Source organism: Hyperolius riggenbachi, chromosome 8, assembly GCF_040937935.1.
Source record: "Hyperolius riggenbachi isolate aHypRig1 chromosome 8, aHypRig1.pri, whole genome shotgun sequence".
NCBI lineage: Eukaryota > Metazoa > Chordata > Amphibia > Anura > Hyperoliidae > Hyperolius > Hyperolius riggenbachi.
Window position 1 is genome coordinate 123,504,901 of NC_090653.1, and position 27,185 is coordinate 123,532,085.

At 42.6% G+C, this 27,185-nt stretch overlaps 1 protein-coding gene across 1 annotated transcript in view; it reads left to right on the forward strand.

Annotated features, from left to right (window-relative positions):
- Positions 1–2,020: 2,020 nt before the first annotated feature.
- Positions 2,021–27,185, forward strand: part of MAMLD1 (mastermind like domain containing 1) — a 290,944-nt gene continuing 265,779 nt past the window's right edge. Inside the window, exon 1 of the mRNA XM_068251019.1 lies at positions 2,021–2,294. Coding sequence (XP_068107120.1) covers positions 2,241–2,294 — 54 coding nt within the window. The 5' untranslated portion in view covers positions 2,021–2,240. The remainder of the gene's footprint in view (positions 2,295–27,185) is intronic.

Consider the following 27,185-nt stretch of genomic DNA (forward strand, 5'->3'; position numbering starts at 1 on the left):
TTACGCACACCCCACTTTGCAGTTATTTATTTGTAAAAAAAATGTTTGGAATCATGTATGAGTTTTGTTCCACTTCTCACGTGTACACCACTTTGTATTGGTCTTCCATGTGGAATTCCAATAAAATTGATTCATGTTTGTGGCAGTAATGTGAAAAAATGTGGAAAACTTCAAGGGCCCGAATACTTTTGCAAGCCACTGTATGTGGAGCCATCTCTCTGCCTGCCAGGGCCCCCATAAAATGAGCTCCCATGGGCGGGTGCTGAGTGTTGTAGTGTATACGCTCACCTATCCCCTGGGGCCCCTCGTTCTGTCTTCTCTCCAGTGCCACAGAGGCGCATGTACCCCGTGACGTGGTGGCACATACATTCTCACATACATGCAGTCGGATCATGGAGTACAAATGCCCCAGTAGCCCGGAGAGAAGACCAGGGCCATTTTAAGCTGCCCTGGGGAAAACTTAAGTAGGAGGCCCCCAACCACCGATAGTTCTCCCCCACTACAGTCTTTCCCTTCCTCAACGATAGACACTACCCCACTGCTCTCTAGGGCCCTGCACATTAGCTGCACTGACTCACTTGTCCCGGCGGTGGCTGCACCATCCGTGCAATCCTCCACCATGCTGCTCTTCTCTATTCGGTGTGTGTCTTCTCTATCCGGCACGTTTACACATACTATGCGCCGGTGCTCCAACGTATTGTCCTACATTGTCGAAATGTCCTACGCTAATGACAGAATGATGGAAACTCCATCGAGGAGACCTACAAATCGAAATAACCTACTATGGAAATAGGCTGATTGTATACGTGTTTCACTGTATGTTATTGCTAATAAAGTAATAATTGAAATAAGTTTGAAAATGTAGCAGTTATAGATGATTAGTCTGTGCTCAGGGTGGCTGCACGGCCCCTACAAAGGGGCCTGCTCATTAGCACACACTTGCCGCTGCACTCCCTCCAACCACAGGCTATTACTCCGCACACCCGTAGGGTAAACGATGAGGGGAAATGAGAAAACCTAAATGCGCATGTGCAGAGTGGGCGTGGAAGGTACTGAGCACGCGCAGAAGGTAAAGTAGGCAAAATCGACGCGTAGGACAAAACGTTAGAGCACGTGCTAGAGAAGTGGCGGACAGCGTGGTGGAAGACTGCCTGGATGGTGCAGCCACCACTTGCCGGGACAAGTGAGTCATTGCAGCTAAAAATCAGGGCCCCAGCGAGCAGTGCGGGAGACAACTTGGTAGCGTCTGGCAGTTCAGGGGCCCCTGCAGAGGTTTGGAGCCCTGGAGCACTTGCCCCCTTTGCCTATACGGCAGCGCCTGCCCTGCAGAAGACACAGGAGGAGGCATGCTAGCAGATAGGTGAGAGTACATTACATTGTAATACTCTGCACAGCCCTCAGGAGCACATTATATGGGGTAGACCAGCCGGGGGTCTGTCCGACATCCCAAAATCAAACACTGCTACAACGGTGCACCTGACCACTGACTTTCAAATGACATCTTTCCAGCCTGCATAATCGATAGTTTTGATTATTTTCAACTGGAAATCAATCAAAATTACGATTGTGCAGCGGTATCAATCTCTGGCAGATTTGATCATACTATAAATCTAGCAAGTGTATGAGCACCTTTATAGTATATGTTAGGTACTGAACAGTGAGAAAGTTATCAGCAAACAGAAGTCTGCAGCTTTCCACTGTCACTGTGGTTCCTGTAGATGAGCTGCTGTCTCAGCATGCCAGCCGCTCCAGCGTGTGATTGCAGCACTTCTCACACCCAGGTAAGAGGCTGCTCCTTGGAATCTACCAGCGAAGAATGCTGGCTGTCCATCACGTTCCCACACTAGGATCTAATTGCCGGGAACCAGCAGTGGAAGTGAACGACGCTTGTTTCCCTTTAAGATTGAGTGACTGCGGGCTGTCTCCTCCTCCCCTGGTGACACAGCAGTTGTAAATGTCCTATCAGTAATTTAAAGCCCAGAGACTCCTCCTTGAAGTGAGGAACAGAGGGCTGATGGAAATGTAGTGAGCAGTCTGAGACAGGCACTGGGTGAATCATTAGCCAACTGCTACACTGGGATGCTTTTGTCTGGAGTCTAAAAGGAAATACATACATACATTTATATAGACAATACTGCACTTATCTGCCTCCTTCCTGACTGAGTCTTTTTTATCCTTGGGTTTTGTTTTTTTCCAATACACCAAAGTGGATGTAATATCTGGTGGATTTCCAATCCAAAATGCTGCTGGTTTCCCAGCGCATAGAAGCACCACGCATGGAGCCCTATATACCAGTAAGTAAGCCAGGGATCTCTCCCCCCAAAGTGTCATCCCTTCTCATGACCCCCCTCCCCTGCAAACCTCAGGCTATGGGCTCCGAACAGAGTGTCACCCCTGTGACTTCTATCCCTCGCTGACAATGTGATAGATCTCTGCATGTCTCCTTGTGCAATAAAAGTACGATCGCTGCTTGTTTAGGTTTTCTAATCGATTTTGTATGGAAGTGATCGGACCTGTCGGAAATGATCGATTCAACCCTTCGATGTGATGGGAAATTGCATGGTGTGTACCAGGCATTACGTTCCTCCCTGCCTGGTCAATAGTCATGTATATAATGCAGCGCTCAGTGATTGAACACTTGTCCTAGCGTGCTGTGTCTGAATTGTACATTGTGGGAAGAATAATAATAAATAAACATTACAGATGATTAAGTGATAAAGAAGCATTATGGACAGCTGATCTAATGTGAATCGTGGAAGAACAGGCAGCTGCCTGGGTCTGATGGGAGAGTGCAGTCACCGTGTGTCTCTATTTTTCTGCGTGTCCTTTTAATTGTTTTCCAGGTCCAGGGTGGTAAATGCTGTCTGATTTATCCTAGATTAATGCTGACTGGACTGCACAGGCACTAATAGGATTAAAATCTGCCAATAAACTCTGGCTTGGAAGCAGTCATATCCCTGTGTAAACACAGGCTTGTAGAGAAGGTCTGCCTTATATCCTAATGATTAGGGGATGTTTAGATGATGGCACATCAGGTTAAGCAAGGGGTAATGAATGCTTGGATGGTTATACACCCCCTCCCTCCCATCCACCCCCCTCTTGGCATGGAAGGAGTTAACCCTTATGAGGCTGCACTGTGTGTACAGTAGTAAAGAGTCTTCATTCAAAGTCTCCGATCACATATATGACTCTACCCCAGCCTCAATGGGCTGGGAGTGTTGTATGCAGCCTATTAATCTCTCGGCTCCCATTACCCAGTAATAACCAGAATTACTTCATTTGTTGCTGTTCTGTGCGGGTCAGAGGTCACCTGGGTGTCACCATGAATTAATACAGCAGCAGGCTTTTAACTGCAGTGCAGATCCGTGTGCTTTATTTGCTCTTACTCATGACATTTACATGACTCCCTGTTTTATTCTGCGTGTCTGCTGTGCACTTCCTGTGTGTATTTGTCTCATCTGATTTGCTTGTTGTCAGTTGTTAATGTAGCAGGTAATCCTCTTCTCACTCTGTTATTGTCATCATTTCTGAGATGAACAGTTTATAATACACATCATTCCTCCCCCCCCCCCCCCATCATCTTTGGTAAACTGACACCTGCCTGGCAGTGCTGTATTGTCAGTGAGTAGCAATGTTGAAGCTGCTGTGGTTAGCCTCTCAGGCGCTCTGTCCAGCAGGGGGTGAATGTGTGTTTGTGCATTGAGCTATTAAGGTACCCATGCATGGGAAAGGGGGGGCTATGCCGGCGATCGTTTATTATGCGTTGATCAGACAGTTGTGCGACTTTTCCGGCTGAGCGATGCAATCATATTTTCATTGCAACAGTTGTCTACTTAATCTGAAAGACCTTCTTGCGTCATTTCTTCTTTAATTGTTGATAGATTTCTTTCTTTCTACACTATGGGCAGACATCCTGTGATCTTTACACAATCTCATTATTTGGTATGAGAAAGCTTTCATTAATTGACCTGTTTAAGAGAGGAAAATTCCTGTCTACTCATTTGGATTTTTAGGACAGTTGCTATTGTTTGTGCTGGAGAGGTCAGGGTTAACCATGCACACTCAGCAAAGCATCCATCTTTTGAATAAAGATCTTCCATGAGAGAGATTGTTGGACAGTCATGCGGTGCCTGCTTTATGTCAGAGTTCGGTAGATAGCTCCATACTTTCGTGATGGACAATTTAACTATTTCCAACTAGTCTGATCGACCTTTCATCATTTTCTTGTGTTTCTGAGACCGGATGCATTCTTGTAATTGGAAAATCGATCGGAAATCAGATCGGACATGTTGCAAATAATCGATCTTACAGAAAATCTCATAGTGTGTACCAGGCGTTACACGAATAGTTCTTTGATGCGGAGGGAAGGGTCTGTATTAAGCTACAGTTAATGCTTGCGAATGGAAACCTTTAACTCGACCGTGGCTGTGAGCAGAGGTTGTTTCGTTGTACTAGCACTGCAGGTGTTAATAGCGCAACAGCTTGCTCCTTTGCTGCTGGGAACCCTTTGGCCTGGCGCTGAACTGGTTAATGACGGGTGCATCTGCACCACTTCGCACTGCCCAGCAGAAGTGGATTTTATTGCAAGGAAAACACCCTCTGAGCCTCCCAGACACAGTGTGGGAGCTTGGAGCTGGCTCATGTTTTTTAAAACTGGTTTATTTTCCCCCCACCCACTCTCCGATTAACCCCTACACAGCCTGACAGGCAGAGCAGGCGACAGTGCTTCCCCTCTGAGAGCTTCCACCGGAGCCTCCAGCATGGGTGGGGTTAAAGCAGCCGATTCCCTTGTTGACTGTCCTCTAGAAGTCAGTGGCAGTTCATGTCAATCTATTGTGTATATTATACCCTCACATGGCAGCAGGTTGCGATGGCAGTATTAATAAGCGCTTTCCTCTCCGCGCGTACAAAGGATGGAGTAATATGTTCTGTTTAACATTAAACATCTTAATTCAATGCTGCAGCAAGCAGTCCATCTCCACTGAAGTGTGACAAAAAGCTACATCAAGTAGGGATTGCTGAACACTGCTGTTCCTGACTTCTCAGCTTAGGGGTCTTGCTGGAAAGAAAAAAAACACCTCATTTTAACCTCAGCGGTTGGAGTGACACTGATTATTGATATGTTCCACCAATGAAAAAGTAGAATTTTGTTTTAAAGGACCACTACAGCTAAAAAAGTAAGCAGTTAAAATCTTAACAGAACCAACAGGTTTTGGACTAGTCAATCTCCTCAGGATTCTCTTTGTTTTCAAAACCATTTCCTGAACGACAGTCCACCAATTCCTACTGCCAAAATAGTGAGTCAGGAGGCTGGCTGTTATCTTACTATTTTGGCAGTTAGACTTAGCAACTGCCATTTAGGAAATGCTTTTGAAAACAAAGAAAACCCGGAGAATACCTCATGGGGAGATGGACTAGTCCAAAACATATTGGTTTTGTCAGATTTTACCTGCTTACTTTTTTTTGCTATATTGGTCCTTAAACATTGGCGGTAATAATGACTGTATGAAGTTTACTTGTTCGGGAATAAAAACAAACTTGGTAGGTGCCATCTTTATTTTCACTGACAAACTGCTGGTTGCCTGCCCTTGACATTGACGCTTTGGCTTTGCTAGATTGAGTCATGCAACTGCCACAAACAGGAAGTAATTAGAAACACAAACCTTGATTTCATATTTCTTCTGGGTCAGTGATTCAGAACACATTTCAAAGAAAGTTCAACTTTCAATTAGGAGTTGATACACCATACATCTACATATGCCAATTTGGTAGTTTAACATTCATTATTTAAAATTACCATTTATATTCCATTGTATAATTGGCTATGATTCTCTAGATGTAGGCGGTGCTTAAAAATGTTTGCTCATAGCCATGACAGCAGTATGGACTTTGGTGAATGGCACACCCTAAATATCGATTGAGATGCCAGCACTGTGTTCAATAGCTTGGTAATTTCCTGTGCATTCTCTTCCTCTCTGCACACCTTGTTCCCTGAATATTACCTATTAGTTTATTGTTTGCAGAAGAGAGATTAAAAAATCCTGAAGTGAGAGGCATATGGTGGCTGCCATATTTATTTCCTTTAAAACAATTCCAGTTGCCTGGCTATTCTGCTGATCTTTATGGTTGCAGTAGTGTCTGAATCACACACCTGAAACAAGCATGTGGCTAATCTAGTCAGACTTCAGTCAAAGCCCTTGATCTGCATGCTTGCTCAAGGTCTATGGCTAAAAGTATTAGAGGCAGAGGATCAGCAACACAGCTAGGCAATTGGCATTGTTTAAAGGAAAGTACATGTGTCATATCCCTTTCACTTCAGGTTCCTTTTTAAGCCTCATACTCACGAGACACAAATGTTGCCAGTCGTGCGAAAAAAAAAAAAAAAAAAAAAGCAGCTACAGCTTGTCGCCAGGTCCCTCTGTGCTGCAGCCGTACACATGGCGCACAGAGGGACACAGATTCGGCGTTACCTTTCCCCCCCCCCCCCCCGCCGGAAGCTCCGTTCACTGTGGGTGTGTTGCTGTCGCTAGTCCGCATACACACGGCGGACTAGTGACAGTTGCGGTGACAGCTGTAGCAGGCGATTGACCGAGTCAATCGCCTGGCGACAGCTCTAAGTAGCAACAGTTCGGGGCGCGCGCGTCATACACACGGGCGACCTGTCCCCGCAACACGCGCGTGCCACGTGGTTGCGGCGACAGTTGTAGCCCGTGTGTATGGGCCATTAAACCCCTGTCCACTGAGAAGGTTGAGACTAATGTAAACAGACAGTGGCTGTATATCTTGATTAGACATATCTTTCAATACGCTGTTCCCTTTTGATTTGTTTTTTTTTCTCCCATGTTGAACAAGGGATCTGTGTATTTGGTCTACTGTGTTTTAAAATGGTGTTATTCTAGAGCAAGTTGTACACTTGAAGGACCTCCAAGGTTAAAATAAATTGATGAGACAAACAATAGTATCTACCCTCCTTCTCCTAAAAATGACTGTTTTTTTTTTTTTTGCTGTTCTAGTTTTATTTTATACTTAAATCTAGTTTTTAAGCCATTTTTCAAGACAAGTAGGAACAGGCCTTCCCAATTTTTCTTAGGCTACACTTTGTAAAACCAAGCTTCCAAGATGCAGTGCATTTCGAATAAGACCTCATTTCCAGAAGTTCTTGGGGAATAGTTGATAATAAAATCAACACATATAGGTTACCTTCACATATTGGTCACCTCAAGGGATGGTGTGAGACTGATTTGAGGCCCATAAAAGTCCTGCAGAAAACAGAAAGCAGCAGCAATCACTAAAGTTAGGGCTGGTTTAGACAGGCGTTAATTTGAAAGAACAGTGCTTGAATGAGTATAGAGTAAAATCTATTTGAAGAGATAAAAAAAAATTCCTGGAGTTCCACTTCATGGAGCATGTCACATGTATGGCGAGCAAGAAGTATTTAGATAAAATTAGGGACCCCCCCCCCCGGCAAGCTAGCAGCATTTGGTACGCCCTGCCTCACACCTGCCCTTTTTGGCAAAGTTAGGTGGGCTCAGAGGTTCAAATTACATGGTAAGCAGGACCCTTGAGTCCAGCCAAGTCCCAGGCACCCACCTAGAAAGCCTTGAGGATGATCCCACCTTGCATGGCAACAACAGTTTCGTAGGGCAGAATGAGCAAACGTTCATCATATTTGATTTTGAAATATGTTGTTTGGCAGTTTTGGCTCCTCTTGTTTACATCTACAGCCCTTCCAGATAACTGCAGTTCTAGAGACTGCTGTGTGCCTGTACACCAGAGATAATAAATCAGTATGGCTGTGCCCGGAGAAAATATTGTATCGCACTGTAACATTAATCGAGACAATGACAGGCTCTGCAGAAACTTCTTTCTTCAACTGCTACATGGCCAAATACAGTTATGTTTTTTTTTTTTAATTGTTTCATTTTGGTTACCAATTCTCATCTACTATGTAGCTTGTAACAAGTAGGGAAAATGCTGTGTACTACGAGAAGAGGAGGAGCAGTTCAACAGACTGGAACTCTGGAAAGGGAAACAGCAAATGGGCAGTTCAGGACAAGGCGACTGGCCTGTGCAGATCAGCGGCACATTGAGTCATCCGTGAGGTAATGCTGCATCTATACCAGTAAGAGCTGTGCACTGACTCTGGCATGAGTCACCTCCTGCTCTGACTGCAAAATATATGTTCCTCTGGTGACCCCTCCCCCTGACTTTCCTTTTCTTTGTGTTGCACTAAGTCATGTGTATACATTTTCCCGCCATCCAAAGTATTTATTTAAATAAGTTACATTTTTATTAAAACCAACACTTTAGGGCTTCATCTGCCGGGACAGGATAGACACCGGGATACAATTAGTACTTAGTATAAGGCCAACGTGCGAGGCCAAGGCGGGGAGGACCAGGGTTTTACCAGTAAAAGCCCAAGTTGGGAAGCCCAGGAGTTTTCCAGTACCATGCCAAGGTGGGAGGCCCAGGAGTTTACCAGTGCCATGCCAAGGTAGGAGGCCCAGGAGTTTACCAGTGCCATGCCAAGGTGGGAGGCCCAGGAGTTTACCAGTGCCATGCCAAGGTGGGAGGCCCAGGAGTTTACCAGTGCCATGCCAAGGTGGGAGGCCCAGGAGTTTACCAGTGCCATGCCAAGGTGGGAGGCCCAGGAGTTTACCAGTGCCATGCCAAGGTGGGAGGCCCAGGAGTTTACCAGTACCATGCCAAGGTGGGAGGCCCAGGAGTTTACCAGTGCCATGCCAAGGTAGGAGGCCAGACCTTTACCAGTCCAAAGTGGGGAGGCTCAGGGTTTTACCATGCCAATGTGAGGGGCCCAGGACTTTTCCAGTACCAGGCCAAGGTAGGAGTGCCAGTATTTTACATTACATATGGGCCCAAAATGTACTTTACATGTGGCTCAAAATGTGTATTTCTTGTGTGTGTATATATAGGGGGGTGGGCGGTTATAGATGGTGTTGCTGTTTATTAGCTAATTTTTAGCTTGGCATACGTGTAGAGAGAATGTTTGGGTTCACTAGCATTAGGATTAATTCAAACTTGTCTTAAATTTACTGTAACTCTAAAAATGAAAAAAAAAATCCATCTACCTCTCTATTCCATTCAATCAGAAATACATTTTTCTTTTCAGGAGTGGTAGAAATACTGTATCACATTGAGATTTCTGAAACACTGGATCAAAACAAATTCATGTTTTTACTCTTCAAGGTTTTTTTTTTCAATTTTTTTTTTCAATTTTTAGAAAGTAACATTAATATTAGGCTTTTAAAAAGTTAACATTTGGGAATACTTGTGGTCTCACACCAACTTTCTCTCATGACATAATTGGTGCGTTCTGGTTTACCATCAGGTTTTCCAGATTTAAACCTATTATACCTTTTCATCAGGGCCGTAAAACAAAACCTCTGCCATATTCATGGGACACTATTTTACCTGGTTGCTGTCCAAACTCCTTCCCACATCCCCTCATAACCCACTTGAGGTAGTCAGGAAGGAGGTGTTGGAGAGTTGCAGAGTTTTATAGTCTGCAAGCAAGTTTCTGCCCATCATTGGGTGGTGAGAAGCCCCAGCAGCAGTTATATTTTAAGTAAAGGGGTTTGGAAACAGTAGAACATAACTTCTGTGTGAATTGGCGGGAGGGGTTTTCCTCTTATAAGTCTAAGGTGGCCAGGGGATTTAAATTATGTAAACATACCACTGTTATATTCAGTGTGTAAATATTATTACTATAGGCTAAATACATTTCCAGTGAAGTCTTTGTTAAGAATAAAGGAAATACTGTGAATCCCCCACCAGGATATGGACTAGTCCAAAACCTGTCAGACCTGTGAGCTTTCTACTCCCTCCTGTAAGTGACAGCAACATAGGAAAAAAGTGATTTATATTGCATGTTACTCTTGGAGAAATGTACACCATATATGTATGTGCAGGAATGTATTTTTTAAGTGGGCCTTTAAAGAGAACCCGAGGTGTGTTTAAAGAATGTTATCTGCATACAGAGGCTGGATCTGCCTATACAGCCCAGCCTCTGTTACTATCCCAAACCCCAGTAAGGTTCCCCTGCACTCTGCAATCCCTCATAAATCACAGCCGTGCTGTGAGGCTGTGTTTACATCTGTAGTGTCAGTCTCGGCTGCTCCCCTGCCTCCTGCATAGCTCCGGTCCCTGCCCCCATCCCTTCCCTCCAATCAGCAGGGAGGGAAGGGATGCAGGCGGGGACCGGAGTTCTGCAGGAGGCGGGGAGAGCAGCAGACTGACACTATAGAGATAAACACAGCCAGCTCTGACAAGCTGTTTGTCAGCAGCGTGACTGTGATTTATGAGGGATTGCAGAGTGCAGGGGGACCTTAGGGGGGTTTGGGATAGCAACAGAGGCTGGGCTGTATAGGCAGATCCAGCCTCTGTATGCAGATAATATTCTTCAAACCCACCTCGGGTTCTCTTTAAGGATTTTTTAAATATTTGGATGGAGTTTAACTAACATAATGCAGAATACTTTGGTATCAGATTGACATTGAAGTAATGGCTGTATTATTCACCATGTGCAGTTTGCTGGGACTAGGCCAAGAGTATTTTAGTTTAAATACTTTTTCTAACGTCATGAAGACATACCAAGAAAAAATACATTAGATTAGATTAGTGATTAAGAAGCTGATAAGGGCATTTTAACGTGCCAGTTTCCAACCGGGCAATTAAAGTGTTTGCACAATGACCTCTAGTCTGTTAGTTGTTGGGAAGGGTGAAGCTGTGTTTGCTATCCTGCCGCCTGATGTGCCAGCGGTGCCAGGCCCTTGCTTTTGCCTGCTTTTGGTGGGGCATCCTGAACTTAACTCCTCTTGTCTGTGGATGGATAGCAGCGCCAATCCTTGTTTACACGGCTATGGAAAATAAGCTTCCAGTCATGGAAATAAAATAGATGGCTTTTTCCTTCCTTTATTGCCGATAACCTCCTGACACTGTATCATAGAGCCATTTCTTGTTTTAATAAGCCATTATTGAAAAGTGCACAGTAAAGGAAGTTAATATGGGTGAGCCAATTTTATCTGTGACCGTTTCATTGTTGCCGTGGCTTGGGCTGCAGTCCCACTGCCTTCTAATGACAAGTGAAACTGCCTATAATATAAGCTTAGTGGAAGGAGGTAATGGTTATTTTGTTACAGCTTGCTTCAGTAATGCGATGTTCCTGGCTGCTGGTAAATAGACTGTGCTGCGCTGAGCGGCCGTTCGTAGTGGAGAAAGTCACAAGTACTTAAAGAGGAACTCCAGTGAAAATAATGTAATAAAAAAAGTGCTTCATTTTTACAATAATTATGTATAAATGATTTAGTCAGTGTTTTGTCCATTGTAAAATCTTTTAAATCCCTGATTTACATTCTGACATTTATTACATGGTGACATTTTTACTGTTGGCAGGTGATGTAGCTGCTGCATGTTTTTTGGGCAGTTGGAAACAGCTGTAAACAGCTATTCCCACAATGCAGAAAGGTTCACAGACAGGAAACTGCCAAGAGTACGTACTTTTCTTGTTTCTTGTGGGAGGGGTTTCACCACAATATCAGCCATACAGCGCCCCCTGATGGTCTGTTTGTGAAAAGGAATAGATTTCTCATGTAAAAGGGGGTATCAGCTACTGATTGGGATAAAGTTCAATTCTTGATCTGAGTTTTTCTTTAAAGGGGCTCTTCACAAATAATATAAGGTAGATAAAATAAATATTGTTAATGTTGAATTCTTTAAAACAACAAAGTGGTTTTGGTTCATGGACTATAGAGTCATGTCTGAAGTGAGAGCGCAGGCTCTTTTTGAGGCCTAGAGTTACAGGCCTTGCTTTCTGAGGGAATGGTCTGTTGTGTTATCGTGTAAGACAGCATTAGTTTCTCTCCATAAAGTCTTGTGGGAACAAAGTCTCATGTGAACAAAGTCTCATGGAAAAAATTGTGCTGGACAGTAAAGCACCAACTGCAGAATGCCAACTTTCTCCTTGGCCTCCATTGCTAAGGCCACATGCTAAAGACGCTCATGTGAGCCAAAGCCTGGTTTCCGATTTACGTCTTCTGGCTGGTGTGCGCTGACTCAAAGAATCCCACATACTTGCTCACTAAGGATAGGCAATGAGATGCAAATCATTTTGAGTTGATGCAGGATTATGGAAATTTTATATGAAAATGTATGCAGCTTGAAAATGAACCAGTCAAATCTTGCTGAGGTAAAATTTGATTGGTCCATTTTCAAGCTGCTTAAAATAATTTGCATCTCATTGACCTCCACTACTGCTCACCTTCTTTGTTGTGCAGCAATTTAGGTTAACTTCACACTGATGTATTGGAGGGCAGTAAAGGTGCCCAATAACAGTACAATATTTTCCTCTGATGCCATCATTCGATCAGATTTGCGGGATCGTAAGTAATCGGAAGGTAGTTATCAATTGTTCTTTTAAATGGGTTGATTAGGGCACTTTGGCCTCAATTCACTAAGCTTATCTCCTGTCTTTAATAACTCTTCTAGAGTTGTTACAATGGTGATAAGGCATGTAGTATTCAGGAAACATTTTACCTCAGGCAAACCTAAACTTAACTCTTCTGTCTTTAAGTTAACTCTTTAATCCTTAAAATAACTCCAGCGTTAAAGACAGGCTGTTCATTAACTGCATGTGAAAATAACTACAGAGGAGGTAAATTAACTACAGAAGAGGTAACATAAGGAATGAAGAGATAAGATAACTCTCTTACTAGTGGAGGTAAGTAATTATCTCCAGCATGATCTTAGTGAATTGAGGCCTTTATCTCTTCAGATAAGATAGTAAAATCCTGTGGTCGTCAAAATTCTGTATTCCAGTCGACCATAGAATCGTTTCACGAAGGTTTTCTCCGCATATTGCATGGTTTTCGGTACAATGTGATCATAAAAATCTGAACGAAAGATCGCATCCTGTGGAAAATATTGTACAGTTGATGGACACCTTAAAAAGAAAAAAACAAGACATGTAAATAAACTGATTAGATAAAGAATTGTAACTATCCTCCTTCTCCTAAAAATGACCTTTTTTAAATTTCCCATAGTTTTATTTTATTGTTAAATGTACTTTTAAAGTTGTTACTGTTTCAATGTCTCTGCTCAATGACGCATGCATTAAAGAATGCCAGAACTAAAATTTATGAACTATTGACTCTTTTTATCTCTTTCCTGCTCTCAGAAGCCATTTTCTGCCAGTAAAGTATTTTACGGCTGTATTTCATTATCAATGAGATTTATGCTATTGTCCGACCTGGTCCTGACTTGGACAGAAACTGTCGGGCAACATAGCAGGGCAGGCACTGTACAGATGCATTGCTAGTCTGCAGCACATGTTCTGTTTCTAAGCCGGGGACAGCAGAGCGATGCAGTAGAAACGGCACATGGTGGGCTGGGTGAGTAGGGAGTACAATGCGCTCTGCCAGATCGATTTACCAGGTTGATTGTTGGCCAAGGCATCGGGGGCTGCTGTACACAGGCTATACTACCAACTAACAACTCAACTGTCTCAGCCAAGTTTGAATTAGCATGTGTACACAGCTTTAGCTGATCAGTCAGTTTGTGCTTGCATTTCCCATGGCCATTGCATTTCTGTGGGCAGCTTCAACCCCAGGTAAAGAAAGGAGGCTTCCTCTGTCTCACCAGACACAACTAGGAAGACTCTGAAAGAAAAGAAAAATCCGCCATTATATTCACTGGTAGATGACAAGTAGGGAGTAATCAGCATGTATAGTTTGCTTAAAAATCAAGCATGACATAATGAATCAAGCTATTTGATTATCTTAATTACAGCACTGCTGACAGTCTGTAAGCATGTATACCTCAAGGGGTGATTATCTTATCACTGCTAAAGGTTTGCTGTTCCTTTATGTGGATTCAAATATAACTGGATGTTGTTGTAGAAGTATTTTTAATCATTGTTTCTATAATCTATTACGAGGCTCCAGAACTCATAACAAGATCGAGACACGCACAGCTTTTCATCGTAAGGCGCACGGTTCTTATCTGCCTGCAAGCTGTTACCATAAGTTAGCTATCAAAGATTAAATGAAAATTGTCATAGCGCTCTTTCTGGCGGAAGAGCTCCAGGAATCTGGCCAATAATGGTTTAGGGAATTGGGAGGAGAAAAAACAGTTCACAGCATACAACTGAAGTCCAGTTCATTTGGCCACACACATGGACGTAAGAAACCATGGGCCTGATACACAAAAGGCTGGTAATTTTACCATACGCAGACACCCAGGGCTGGATTTCTGGGAAGGCTACAAAGGCCTGGGCCTTGGGTGGCTGTGGCCCAAGGGGGCACCTGAAAATGAAAGAGGGGTTTCTACATATGAAAGGGGAGGCTGAAAATGGAGAGTAATACTTGAAAAAGGGCAACTGATGCCCAAGGGAGCTGTTCATGAAAGAAGGGCTACAGTACATGGATGATACACATGGAAGAGGGGGCTGCACATGGAATGGGAGGGATGCTGCTGCACATGGAAGGGAAACCACAATACCTGGCCTAGGGATAAAAAAGTAGAAATCCGGCCTTACAGGCAGCACATGGTAATTTTACAATACCTAATGCCAGGGTTGCCACCTGTTACTCTTAGTGTCACACCCATCAGTGGCGTAGCTAAGGAGCTGTGGGCCCCGATGCAAGTTTTACATTGGGGCCCACCAAGCAATCTATTCATAACAATTGATACGGCACACCAAAACCTGCCAATGGCAACTACAGTGTCAGAGGTACAAGAAGGGGATGGGGAACAGTTTGTTAATGATTATCACGATTCAAAGTATCTATAGAAGTTATTATTGTGTGCACAGGATCAATAGGGAGCTAAAACTGTAGTTGAGGGAGGGCCCTTCAGGGCCCCTCTGGCCCAAGGGCCCTGGTGCAGTTACTACCTCTGCAACCCCTATTGCTGCACAATATAAAATTGTGGACCTTTCATGCACCAGGCCCATTGGGCATTTATTGAGTAGCAGTAAATGCACAATTAAAGCACAGTTTAGTATGACAACAGCAAGGAAAGGTGGCTTAGCAACTGCCCGTGCCTCTGATACACACTAATAAGTGGAAACTCCAAGATAGACTCACTATCCTCTGATTTCTCCCAAGTCCACTTCTATTGTATCCTCTCCATCCTCCATTTCAATGGCCGGTGCTCTGATCATAAGACAAATATACTATACAGCAAGGAAAGGTGCTGGTGCTGGACTCTTGATCTTTGGTCTCAGTATAACAGCCTAACTGGACAGCTGACGCCATCTAAATCCCTTTAGAACTGAATCGGATTTTGAGGGGCGGTCTGTACCTGCATCAGGAAACAGGCTTAGTGGAGCAATGACATATCTGCACTAGAAAACCTATAAAAGTTCATATGAAGTAAGTTGGCAACTGACATAGTACTCAGACTGAAGTGTGATTAATCAGATTAGATCAGCTTACATAACTGTGTTAAAGATGTAATCAAACTGGTTCAGTGGGGTAAGAGAAGAGGTCAACCGTCTTTAACCGCTTAGAACAGAGTGACAAGTGCTTACAGTATGTGCAGTAGCACCAAAAACATCTCAAAGCAAGCCTGGAATGAAAATACACTGATAGATAAAGAAATGTATCTATAGGATTTTTCTGGAATCCCATTGCCTTATATTTATTTGAAACGTTAAAAGTCTGAGATTAAAGTTGAGACTGTCTTGTGCGAATGACAACAGTGTTCCATTATTCTGCTCCCATACAGACAAATCTTTAACTATTGAACCTTTTGTCTGCTTTCTGCACTCAGTGTTTTCCAGAGATGGTGGCTAAACTTCTTTTTTGTAAACTTCTTTTTGCAAAAAGTTTTAGTAAATGCTACCGTTTGTATTTTTTTTTTAAGCTCTTGTGGACAGCAGTAGTTGAAATCTATGCCATATTATTCCTGCTGGGGCATAGATTTCAGCTACTCTTTGTGCACGGACCCATCGCTCTAGAAGTTCGTGCTGCTCTGACATCGCTGCAGCCCAATCACTCTGCCGTGAGCAGAGCTCTGTGCATCGGTCAGGAGATGATTTCATTGGCTCCTGACCCTGTGATCACTGTGAGCCAATCACAGTCATCACAGCTCCGTTTCAGAAAAAAAGCCTTGTCCTTAATGGGCCATTTTATATAGAAAGTACAAAAATACTACCTAGCTGAACCTCACCCACTGTTGAATATAAAAAATTTTTTAGGGGGAAGTTGACTATTTAATATATGTTAGGAGGCCATGAGTAATCAACCCACATTTTATCTCAGATCCACTTTAAACTGTTTGTCAATTTGTAACTACCATTGTATCCTTATCTGGAGAGAAACTGACTTCCTGTCACTGTGACACCAAAGCCTGGAATGTCAGCCCATGGTGTCACCAGAGAAGTAACTAAGTGACGGAAATACCTGCCAGAGGTTCTACCTTTTCTTCACTCTACTAAGATAGTGTTCTTCAATAAGTCAACAATCCATTCCCACTTTCTATCTGCACAGGTAATTAGGAAATTGCGAGCAAGGATATAAAAATCTATCTATCTATCTATCTATCTATCTATCTATCTATCTATCTATCTATCTATCTATCTATCTATCTATCTATATCTATATATATATATATATATATATATATATATATATATATATATATATATATATATATATATATATAGATATATATATATATATATTAGTTTGAATAGACATTTGGCTTTAAATTGGGAGACCTTCTTGTTGTTGGTGGGTTGTGAGTAGTCAGCTAGTTTTCCGTGTGTTTTTCCCAGTCTCAGTAGATACACACAAAGGAAGAGCGGCAGAGATGTCAGCGATACTCCTGTTTACAAAGTTGTAGAATATTGTCAGGATTAGACTAGACCTAATTTGCAGTTGTCAGGATCTAACCCTCTCTAGGCCAGACATGATGACGCTGCACTTGGTTTGAAGTCCTTGAGTCAGGAGAGAAACTGTTTTGCTCAGCATTTAGGATAAATTCAACCATTAACCCTTCTCAGGCCAGGGTTAAAGCTCTCTATTTTTTATTTTATTTTTTTACTCCAAAGCTGCAACTCCACTAGAGTCAATGATCCTTTACTGCCTCCCGTTCCCTGAAGATGTGTCTAATGTTTGTATATATTCTGGTTTAAATGTAAACTGCAGTGCCTTTGTTTCCATGACACTAGAGAAGTCTTTTGAGATTCTTTCCCATAATTCTGCCCTCCTCCCTGTGTCTGCATCAGCCAAGGCACCAGCTAAGAATCTGGATTTGCATGAGAAATTGTACAGGCAAGGAAAGAGGGGGGCAGGTCTAGGGACTGCCGTCCCCTGAGTCAGTGTGTGTTATTCCCTGCCCTCTCTCTTGTTCTTTTCTAATGCAGTGGTAAGTGGAACAAAGTACGGTCGGGAGAATTGTGTTTTTTCACAGAAAGCCGATTCTTATAGGGGCGGTTACTTCTAAGAAGTTAGACAGTACAATGCAGACTTTATCTGCACAGCGCTCAGCGGAAGCTCTTCTCAGTAAAGATTCTTCACACTGCAGAGAAAAAGCAGAATGTTGTTTGGTGCCATTGATAAAAGCAGAAGTTTTACTTAGTGTACAAGGAAAAGGCAGGTGTTGGAATTGAAGGAAAGCAGTCCTCTGCTTATGTGTAAAGCGTAGTATCCAGATTGGAGACTTGTTGCTGTTGGCAGTGATGTAACTAAGGAGCTTGCGGCCCCAGTGAAAATTTTACATGGGGCCGCAAGCACTATATTGATATGGAGCCTCAAAACCTTCCAACAAGACACAAAACCTTATTTTAACATATATTGCGCTTTTCTTCTGGAGGATTCAAAGCACCAGAGCTGCAGCCATTAGGGCACACTCAGTTGGCAGTAACTGTGTTAGGGAGTCTTGCCCAAGGTCTCCTCAATGAATAGGTGAAGGCTTACTGAACAGATTCGATCTCTGGTCTCCTGCGTTGGAGGCAGAGCTCTTAACCAGTACACTATCCAGCCACACATAGATGTGTTCATTACCAGCATAGCACCAATGAAAAGTGTATAAGATGGATGAAGGAGGGCCCCCTAGTAGGCACCTCTTGTCCAGTCACAACCTCTGCATCCCCCCCATTGCTACGCCACTGGCTGTTGGTTACTACAGTTTGCTTTCCCTAGCAACACCGGCTGGCCTTACTTTATGTCTTGTCATGTTTACAATAAATAATAATTTAAAATGTTGCCCAAACAATAATGAGAGTGATCTGTTATACTGATAGTAAACAAGCTGCAGTCTGTGCTGATCTCTCCTTTTAGTTGACACTTGATGTGATTGCTGCTGTAGATGGTGACAGATACATTCTCACCATTACTGAATCTCCAGTCAGACATTTTGCATCGGACATGTCATATACATGCACTGTATGACACGTCCGACTTTTGTTGGCTCTCCGAGAGTATTGTGCACCCCAAAATTGTGTTCGGCTCCCCGCAATGGAAACAGCGGACCTGTTGATAACAGACACGTATGAACGAGTCCTGTCCTCAACATAGGATCTATATATCTGTTTATCCACTGCTCTCCATTGTTGAAAATGGGCCCTTTTGAGTGGGAACCGAGCCTGATGTGCTCAGAGACTGTCCCCACTGCTTCTACAGAATTAAACTGACTTATTAGTATATCTCTGTTGAATTGCCAATAACATCTGCAGACACTTAGAAATGGGAGTACAGGCTGAACTATACACGCGTTCAATGTCTCTCACCCATTGGGATTGGGACTGGGGCAACAGTTTGGGACCAACTTCTGTACAAACGCATCACTAGCCTAGAGGCTAGCAATGCACCGGTTACTGTGGAGCATTGGAGGAGGAACAATGCTCAGGCATCACACATCACTGATCGAGTAAGATTTGGTATGCCACAACTTTTAGTTTGTGTTTGTATAGAACTGACATGTTCTGCATATTTTACATAATCTTCCTCAGAGGAGCTCGCAATCTAATCCCTCCCATAGTCAAAGTCTAATGTCCCTATCATAATCTAAGGCCAGTTTAAAAAGATTTTTTGAAAATCTATATGTGTGTGGTCAGCATTTACGAGGAATTTGCTGTAAAACAAGAGTCCCCAAGCGTGCAGAGAAACAAACGGTCTGTGAGGATTCATATTGTGAGGCGAAAAGGAATCATATGCATATTCAGTGGTAGTGCATTGTGGGTAACCACAAATGTTCACTTATAGCTGAATTATTGCAGATTTCCTTCTGTTTTAAGAAGGCAAATACACCAAGCTTTGCTTTTTTTAGTAGGAGGGCTTTTTGGTCCCTTTTATCCCCCTATACATTCCTAGTAGTTTGGGTCACCCTGAGCTGCTTGGTTACTCTGTAGGATTCATATTTGTGAGGGAATCTTGGACACGGCTTTAGTTTTCCACAGATCACTTGCGTTCAGGTACACTTCAAGTGTCAAAAACCATAATGAAAACTGTTGAAAACACAGCAATAACCAGCAGTAGGAACATATGGGGTGACTCTTTCTTTTTTTTCCCTTTCCATAGTCTAGCATTAAACTAACACTGCCACCTTCAGGATGGTCACTCCACAGTTCTTGCAGCAAATAAAAAAAAAGGGTTGATATATATATATATATATATATATATATATATATATATATATATATATATATATATATATATATATATATATATATATATATATATATATATATATATATATATATATATATATATATATATATATATAATATACACACTGTACAGCGCTGCGTAATATGTCGACGCTATATAAATACTAAATAATAATAATAAATAGCTGCAGCTGCTATCAAACAATGGCTGCTGTGTTGAAGTAGAGAAAACTGGAAAGTGGGGATACGGTGATGATGCTAAAACAGCATTAAAAGCATATTTAATGGCTGACTTAGATGGATTCACACTTTTGGATTAAAAACTCATCTGTTTTTCATAGAAACGGATTAATCTCGTGCATTGTGCATCCGTTTTTCATCTGGTTTTCCAGCCTTTACATTAACCGCTTGCTGCGTCCCCCCACTGCGCACCAAACAGATCCGTTACAAACAGACTGATGTGAATGGATCCAATTGTTTAATAGGATCCGTTCACATCCATTCTGATCCGTTGCGCTGCGCTTAGGGCCCTTTTACACTTAATCAGCTACTCTCAGTTTTAACTGAAAGAAAATGTATTTTCAAAGTAATGTCCATGTTTTCCTATGGCTCAGTTCCCACTATACGCGGTTTAACTGAAATCTTTTTCACAATGCACTGCTATTGAACAAAACGCATACTAACGCAAACCAACGCATACGAACGCATTAAGTGTAAAAGGGCCCAAAGCGGAACAATGTTTATGCCAATGTGATAGCTTTTAGCAGGAAGTAAGGAGTATTTTATTTGGGAAGTGGAGGGCAAGAAAGTACTGAGTTTTGACTTGCTTTCCACTTATATCTGATGAGGCAGGATGTTTGTTTTGCCTCACACCTCAGGGATATTCTTAGGACAAGCTTCTCTTTCTAAAGAACTGGTATAGGCCATAAAAATGATTGGCCGCGCTGTTACATAAGCACCAGGAGATCATGTGCGAAATACTGGAATCAGCTGAAAAATGTGTTTCATAAACTGTACATGCATTAACCCCTTTTCAGTATGTCTGAATGAGACTTCCTAAATTGCAGGAGATAGTTAGGGGTTAAGCGCTGAGCTGATGACACATGAATAACCGCATAGGATAGGCTCTTGCCATAAATAGGCCTATTTCCCTACGAGTTTCCTGTTGCTGTGGCCATGCTGCCTTCGTGTGTCCTTTTCATGGCAAACCTCCATGTCCATTACATAAGACTTGTACTGAGAACGCAGGGAGTTACCAGTGCGGCCTCACTGGCTACATATTAGCGTGATACAAATCATCTGTAATACGTTTAAACTGACGCTGGTGACCTTTCAGGGATTCAGCATGATGTTCACGTCAGCATAAAATACATCTCTGGCCAAACAGCTACAGTCAAGGAGAAAAGGCTGTTTTCTTTACCAAGATATGTTTAATTCTTTCCAGACGTTCTTGTAATTCACACACCCCTGCTATACTGTATTGCTGACTTAATTTTTAAGTTTTGCCCCCAGCCTGGTCTCTAGGCACTGGAGGTGCACTGCGCAATAATTCTGCATGTGAAACAGTGTACATACAGTTATATGGCCATATCCTCATCTCTGCTTTGTAATGGATTGTGTTATACTAACTTGTTGTGTGCAGTGAGTTCCTGGATAACCCGTGTGACTATGCGCAGACATTGACCAACCTTTGAAATACTGTGTGTGTTATAAAGCGCAAATACTGCGCATTGCTGTACACATGCATTATAATGCATATATTATGCAATGTGCACAGTATGAACCCAGCTTCAAGCCTCATGAATGTCACCAGCAAGGGATCATTACTCAATCCCTCAGGTGACAGTGTATGGCCGACATTGTACAGACACATCGCTAGCCTCTAGGCTAGTGACATTTTCTGTTGCTATGTGGAGGGAGGGACGGCCAACGGAGCAGCGCCGCAAATTAGGTCACGCAGCAGGTGGGATGAGGAAGGAGAACAATGCTATCGGCCAGCAATCGTCTAACTCGATCTGGGCGGATCACTGGCCAAGGTGTCAGAGGGCTACAGGCCAAGGTGTCGGGGGGGGGGGGGGGGGGCTGTACACATGCTAGATTCTCAGCAGAGGAGGAACTTTGCAGCTTCCTCAGCAGAGTGTCATCTATCATGTGTATGGGGCTTCAGAGCTTGTTCGTGCTACAGGGTTGATTTACTGAACTCTGTTAAATTTCCATGCACAGACAGCGCGTAGCAATTTTACTGATATTTACAAAAGGAACATCGTGCAATTTGAGTTGTGTACACAGCGTCCGCCTGGAGGCTAGCGACACATCTGTACAGCGTTAGGCCCTGAACTGTCACATGATGGATTAAGTCCCAAGCCCTGTGGGAGACTGTAATTGAAGGTGTGGCCTTAGCTGAACAGGGACTGTCTGATGGGAGTGTCAGATTCAGCTGCTAATCACTTAATTAGTTCAGGTGTTGGAAACAGGTTACAGATCTCCCTGCCTGGCACAGTTAATTATTCTTGCATTCAGATAGTAGGTTCTAGGCCAGGGGTCCCCAAACTTCTTCCGTCAAGGGTCGGGTCAACATACTTCAAACTAATGGGGGCCAGAGTATACATGATATGATGTAGAAAACATTACATTGAACCTAGATAGTATAAACTATTACCTGTTTACACGTGCAGCCCTTTTGTCTCCCATTTAAACAAAGTAGATATTATTCCCCCAATACAGCATGACTGTGCAGATAGGTAAAAAAAACTATTTTCACCAGACAGTGAAGCATACTCAGGGAGCAACCTGTTGTCCAATTGGACAGCAGTGTCACCTGATGCAGAATTGGATTGGAAGCCAGCGAATGATTGCTTGCTGGCTTCCCTGTGGATTGATGGTGCCAGCACTGCTATTCTATATGCGAGACACTAATATTTAAAGATGCAGTGGGCTGCATCTATAAGTAACACTTTTTGTGAATGGGGGGCTGGTGAGACTCAGGGGGGCGCTTTCGGCCCGCGGGTCTTAGTTTGAGGACCACTGTTCTAAGCAGTCCGTAGACTAAAGAGAGGAGTTGTATGCAAGATCCTGCAGTTTGACTTCACACTCAGTTTTGGAAATGTATTACTGGTTGTAAAGCTAATTTTTATTGACATTATAAACGATAAGAAATTACAAGTTATAGCATTTAAAAAAAAATAATAAATCAACTTTAATTTTGGATTAAGTAAATACAATTGTATAAATTGTATGTCAGCTGAATGTGTTGTCACTTATATTAGGCTGTTCTCCAACATGGACCATACCATGCAAGGCAGAAATTCCCCTGTGAATTTGGTGCTTTCCGTTTCCAATTTACTTAGCTGTGGGTCATTTGTGACTCACCAGCTGCAGATGAATTTTAATTTTTTTTATGAATTTCTGTTATTACTGAAAATCATTGGCTTATATTGATTTTATAGCCGTATAGACTTGCTCTGTAGCTATCTAAAGAAGAAACTCTCTAATTGCTCCAAATCACTTATAGTAATATATAGCTGCTCCAAATCTCTGCTGCATGTTGTTGATGGGATGTGGCGTAAGGCTGGGGCTACAAAAGACAGTTTAATAATTTCCTGCCCAGGAATGAGCTCCTTGTTGACTGCTGCTTTAGTTGGAGTACATTGATTTTTAGTTCAGCCAGTTGTCAACAAGGAGTTCAGTCCCCTGCTAGGAAGTGATTAAAATCACCAGTGCCCAAGGGCTCATTCGCACTGGACGTGTAGCTGAGTAGTCTGATGCAACCAACAATGTGCCTAAATGTGCCAAACATAGCCTTTTCATTCATGTCACTTTTCATTTACACCACTTAATTGCTTTTCAATGTATTCAAAAGAATTTCTATATATTGTATTTCAGTGTCTGGCTTGATCCTTTGGATGTGGTATCAAAGGAACACATTAGCTTTGTACCAGTATGTAGCTGTAACATGCTGCTCAAGCCTATTGGAATCCCATAAATATGTATAGGGGCAATTTGATGTTATTACTTTTATTAGTGACCTAAACCTGCTTATTCTGTTCTCTTGTTCATCTCTGCACTTGACTGTCCTTCGGCACACTCCGTGGTGCCTCATTTGGAAAGCCTGTTCCCTTGTCTAACCTCCACCACATTTGATTATTCTTCTACCTATACCGTTCTACCTGACTTGGGTAGTCCACTCTTTGGTTGTCAGATCTCTACTATATATGACTACTCTTTCTAGTATCTATTTATTTTCTTTGACTTCCTGTTGTCTAACCTCTACTAAATTTGACTAGGCTTCTGTCTACTCAAAGCGCCACATTGTCCTTTTTTTTAGAGGGAGAGTTCCTCTTTGGGAACCAAATCTCTGTCTCTTTTTCTCCTTCATTTGTCCCTCTTTCAGGACTGATCTAAATCTTCTACTGAAAATGTGGTTAATTGCCTCTAAATCCTTAACATTTATATATTTCTTATTTTCAAATGGTCATATCAAGGAAAACTATTTATGATAAAAAAAAAACAGTGTGGTTTGAATCATAAAACTATTCCTTTTTACTCATGAATTTTTTGTGGTATGCAAGCCTAGGGGTGTGTCGAAGGTGTGATTAGAGTTGTATCAGAGGCGTGCCTTAAAGATGTCCCTCTTTCGAATCTCAAAAAGTTGGGAGGTTTGGTCGAGTCTTTGGTACCCCGACATAGCTCAGAAAAACTGCTGATATTTTGATGACAAAATGGTGAAACCTTGTAAAAGCAGTAGTCCAGGGGTGTCGAACTCCAGTCCTCAAAGGTTGCGGCCTACACACATTTTTGACACAGCTCAAATTAATTGATGGGACTGAATCAAGAAAGATGTGGTTCATCAAGTAGAACACATTTCTCTATTACTCTGTCCAGCCTAAATACTGGCATGGATACGGCCTTCGAGGACTGGAGTTTGACACCTGTATAGTAATCAGATAAGCTCCTTGACACTTTTCTAAATATGATGATCTGCAGATCTTTATAAAAGTGCTGTTATTTTTTTCAGAAATTACAGCAAATTTCTGACTATCTTCTAATTGTCTACATTAAAAAACAGACACCGTAGTCTCCAACATATTTATGTACTAGTGTGTAATTTGTTGCTGATTTTCCACTAACTGTACTCTGATTTCTATAAAGAAATATATCATATTTCAGTTTGATCAATGAGCGTCTTGCCATATGGTGCAATTGTTTAGAGCATCATTATGTAATTTGGCCTGCTGGAGTATTTGAGATGAGGACACTTCATCTAACACTAGCTTTTAGAGATTAGCCAGACTGTCTGTATTTATGCAGGGCCAAAGTTACAGTCCTCAAACACTCGGCCTGGTCTCAGTACCATTCATATCCTTCCGTTTCCTACTTCTGTGGAGTGAGATTATCACAAACCAAAGCTGCTGATGTGAGAGTTTTAACATATGGTGCCTCCATGAAAAGGGAGTTACGTTGGCCTTGAACCCGTCGGACTGCCCAGCTGCTTTTTGCCAGCAAGAACAGCTAATCAGCTTTTAGGTTCAAAAACGAAATCGTCTCCTGTGCAGACCGGGTGAATGTTTTTCAGAGCAGACAGAAGTGCCTCTGAAAGGAGGAAGGATGGAAGGTAATGGGGATCTGTTTGCTCAGGCCTTTTTAAGCTGTAACACACAAGGGCCAAATTTAAATGCAATAATTAAGTGTAGCAGTACGTAAAAATATAAGCCAAAGGATATTAAACTGTGCAGCACTCAATATGGTATAAAGTGAAAAAGAGGAGCTACTCGCCATGTTCAGCAGCTTGCTTGTCTAGCCTGTATCCCCGGTGTGCTCCAGCAAAGTGGGTGTGTGGGCACTAAACAGAGGCAGTTTCACATCTTTGTAGGATGCTAACAGAGGCTGTTCCGCATCTCTGTAGGATGCGCGCACGTTACCATAGTAGCAGTTGCGCTAATGGACTACTGCGGTTGCGCTATGAGCGTATCTGGTGGTAGTTACACGGTTGTGACGGGGGAATATTACCGGGCACTTGTTAATATTACCACTTGCTTTGTATGTGGTCACCTTGTTGTCCCCGGCCAGCGTTATGGCTGTCGTTAGGTCCTCTTAGCACCCATTCCTACTCCCACATCTGCTTATCTAGCCACACACGGAAGGAGCCAACACGAATCGGCGGCAATCTAATTGACGTAATGTTAGCATGGTGCTTATAATCCAGAACCTGTCACAATAAACCCACGTTGCCGCAGCAATGGTTGGTGCCCACCCTTTGCAAGGGATCACAATAGAGTACATAAATCTGAATCACAGGGTCGTGGCAGTACAAGTGGTTACAACCAAATACATGATTATGTATAATGAATTCATAGTAAGCTTAGAAATTATAAAATGATAAAAAAGTGCATGGAGTAGCAGACAGTTGTGCAACTGCAAACATACCACTCAAAGGTAAAGGGAATATCCTTTGGTGCTGTTTTGATATTGTGTCTTTTGGGTCCTTCTGCACATACCTGTGCTTTCTTATTTACTCAGCCATTGATTCTCTAGACATTGATGGTGGTGCGGGTCCATTTGCGGTAGTGGAAACTGGTTCTCCTCAGGGACATACATTATCTGGCTGCATTACAAACCAGAGTGCTCAATTCAGCCAAGGGCTTCCCTGTATACTTTGAAGATGGGAGGGGGTAACTGCTAGGTCCAGGTTATCAAGGGAGAAATAGCAGCAATTTTGTGTGTTCTCCAACCAGTAAATTCTGTTATATCAATCTGTTACCATCAGGATTATTTTCTGGGGCAGCTAATCAGAGCATGAAGTATGTCTTTCAGCTGTTGTAGGATTCCTTCTTAAAGCACACCTGAACTAAGAGGCATATGGAGGCTGACATTCAAGATTGGACTGCTGACATTCAAATCCCTGCACAATCTGGGCCCTGGATACATGAAGGACTTGCTGAAGCTGCACCACACCTCTCACAACCTCAGATCAGCAAGTTCTATAAACTTGGTCACTCCCAGAGTGCACCTCAAAAAATCTGGAGACAGAGCCTTCTGTCATGCTGCCCCTACTCTTTGGAACTCCCTACCACACCCAGTAAAGACAGCACCATCCCTGGAGCTATTCAAATCCAGACTGAAAAGCCACCTGTTTAGCCTGGCATTTCCAGATTTATAAAATTCTTCCCCTGTACCACGATGGTCGGAGCCATGCTTATGCGCTTTGAGTCCCACGGGAGAAAAGCGCTTTACAAATGTTATTTGTTGTTGTTGTTGTTGACATATGTATATTCTTTTAAACAATGCAGATTGCCTCGCTAGTCTACTGATCCTGTGCCTACTTTTAGTCATAAGGGTCATTCAGGGTTTATGGTCATAAAACTTGAACAAGCACTCAGATCAGATGTTTCTGACTGCAGTTAGACTGGATTAGCTGCATGCTTGTTCCAGGTGTGTGATTCAGATACTATTGATGTCAAATAGATCAGCAGGACTGCTGGACAACTGGTGTTATTTTGAAGGAAATCAATATGGCAGCCCCCATATCTCCCTCTCTTCAGGGGCCCTTTAAGTATAA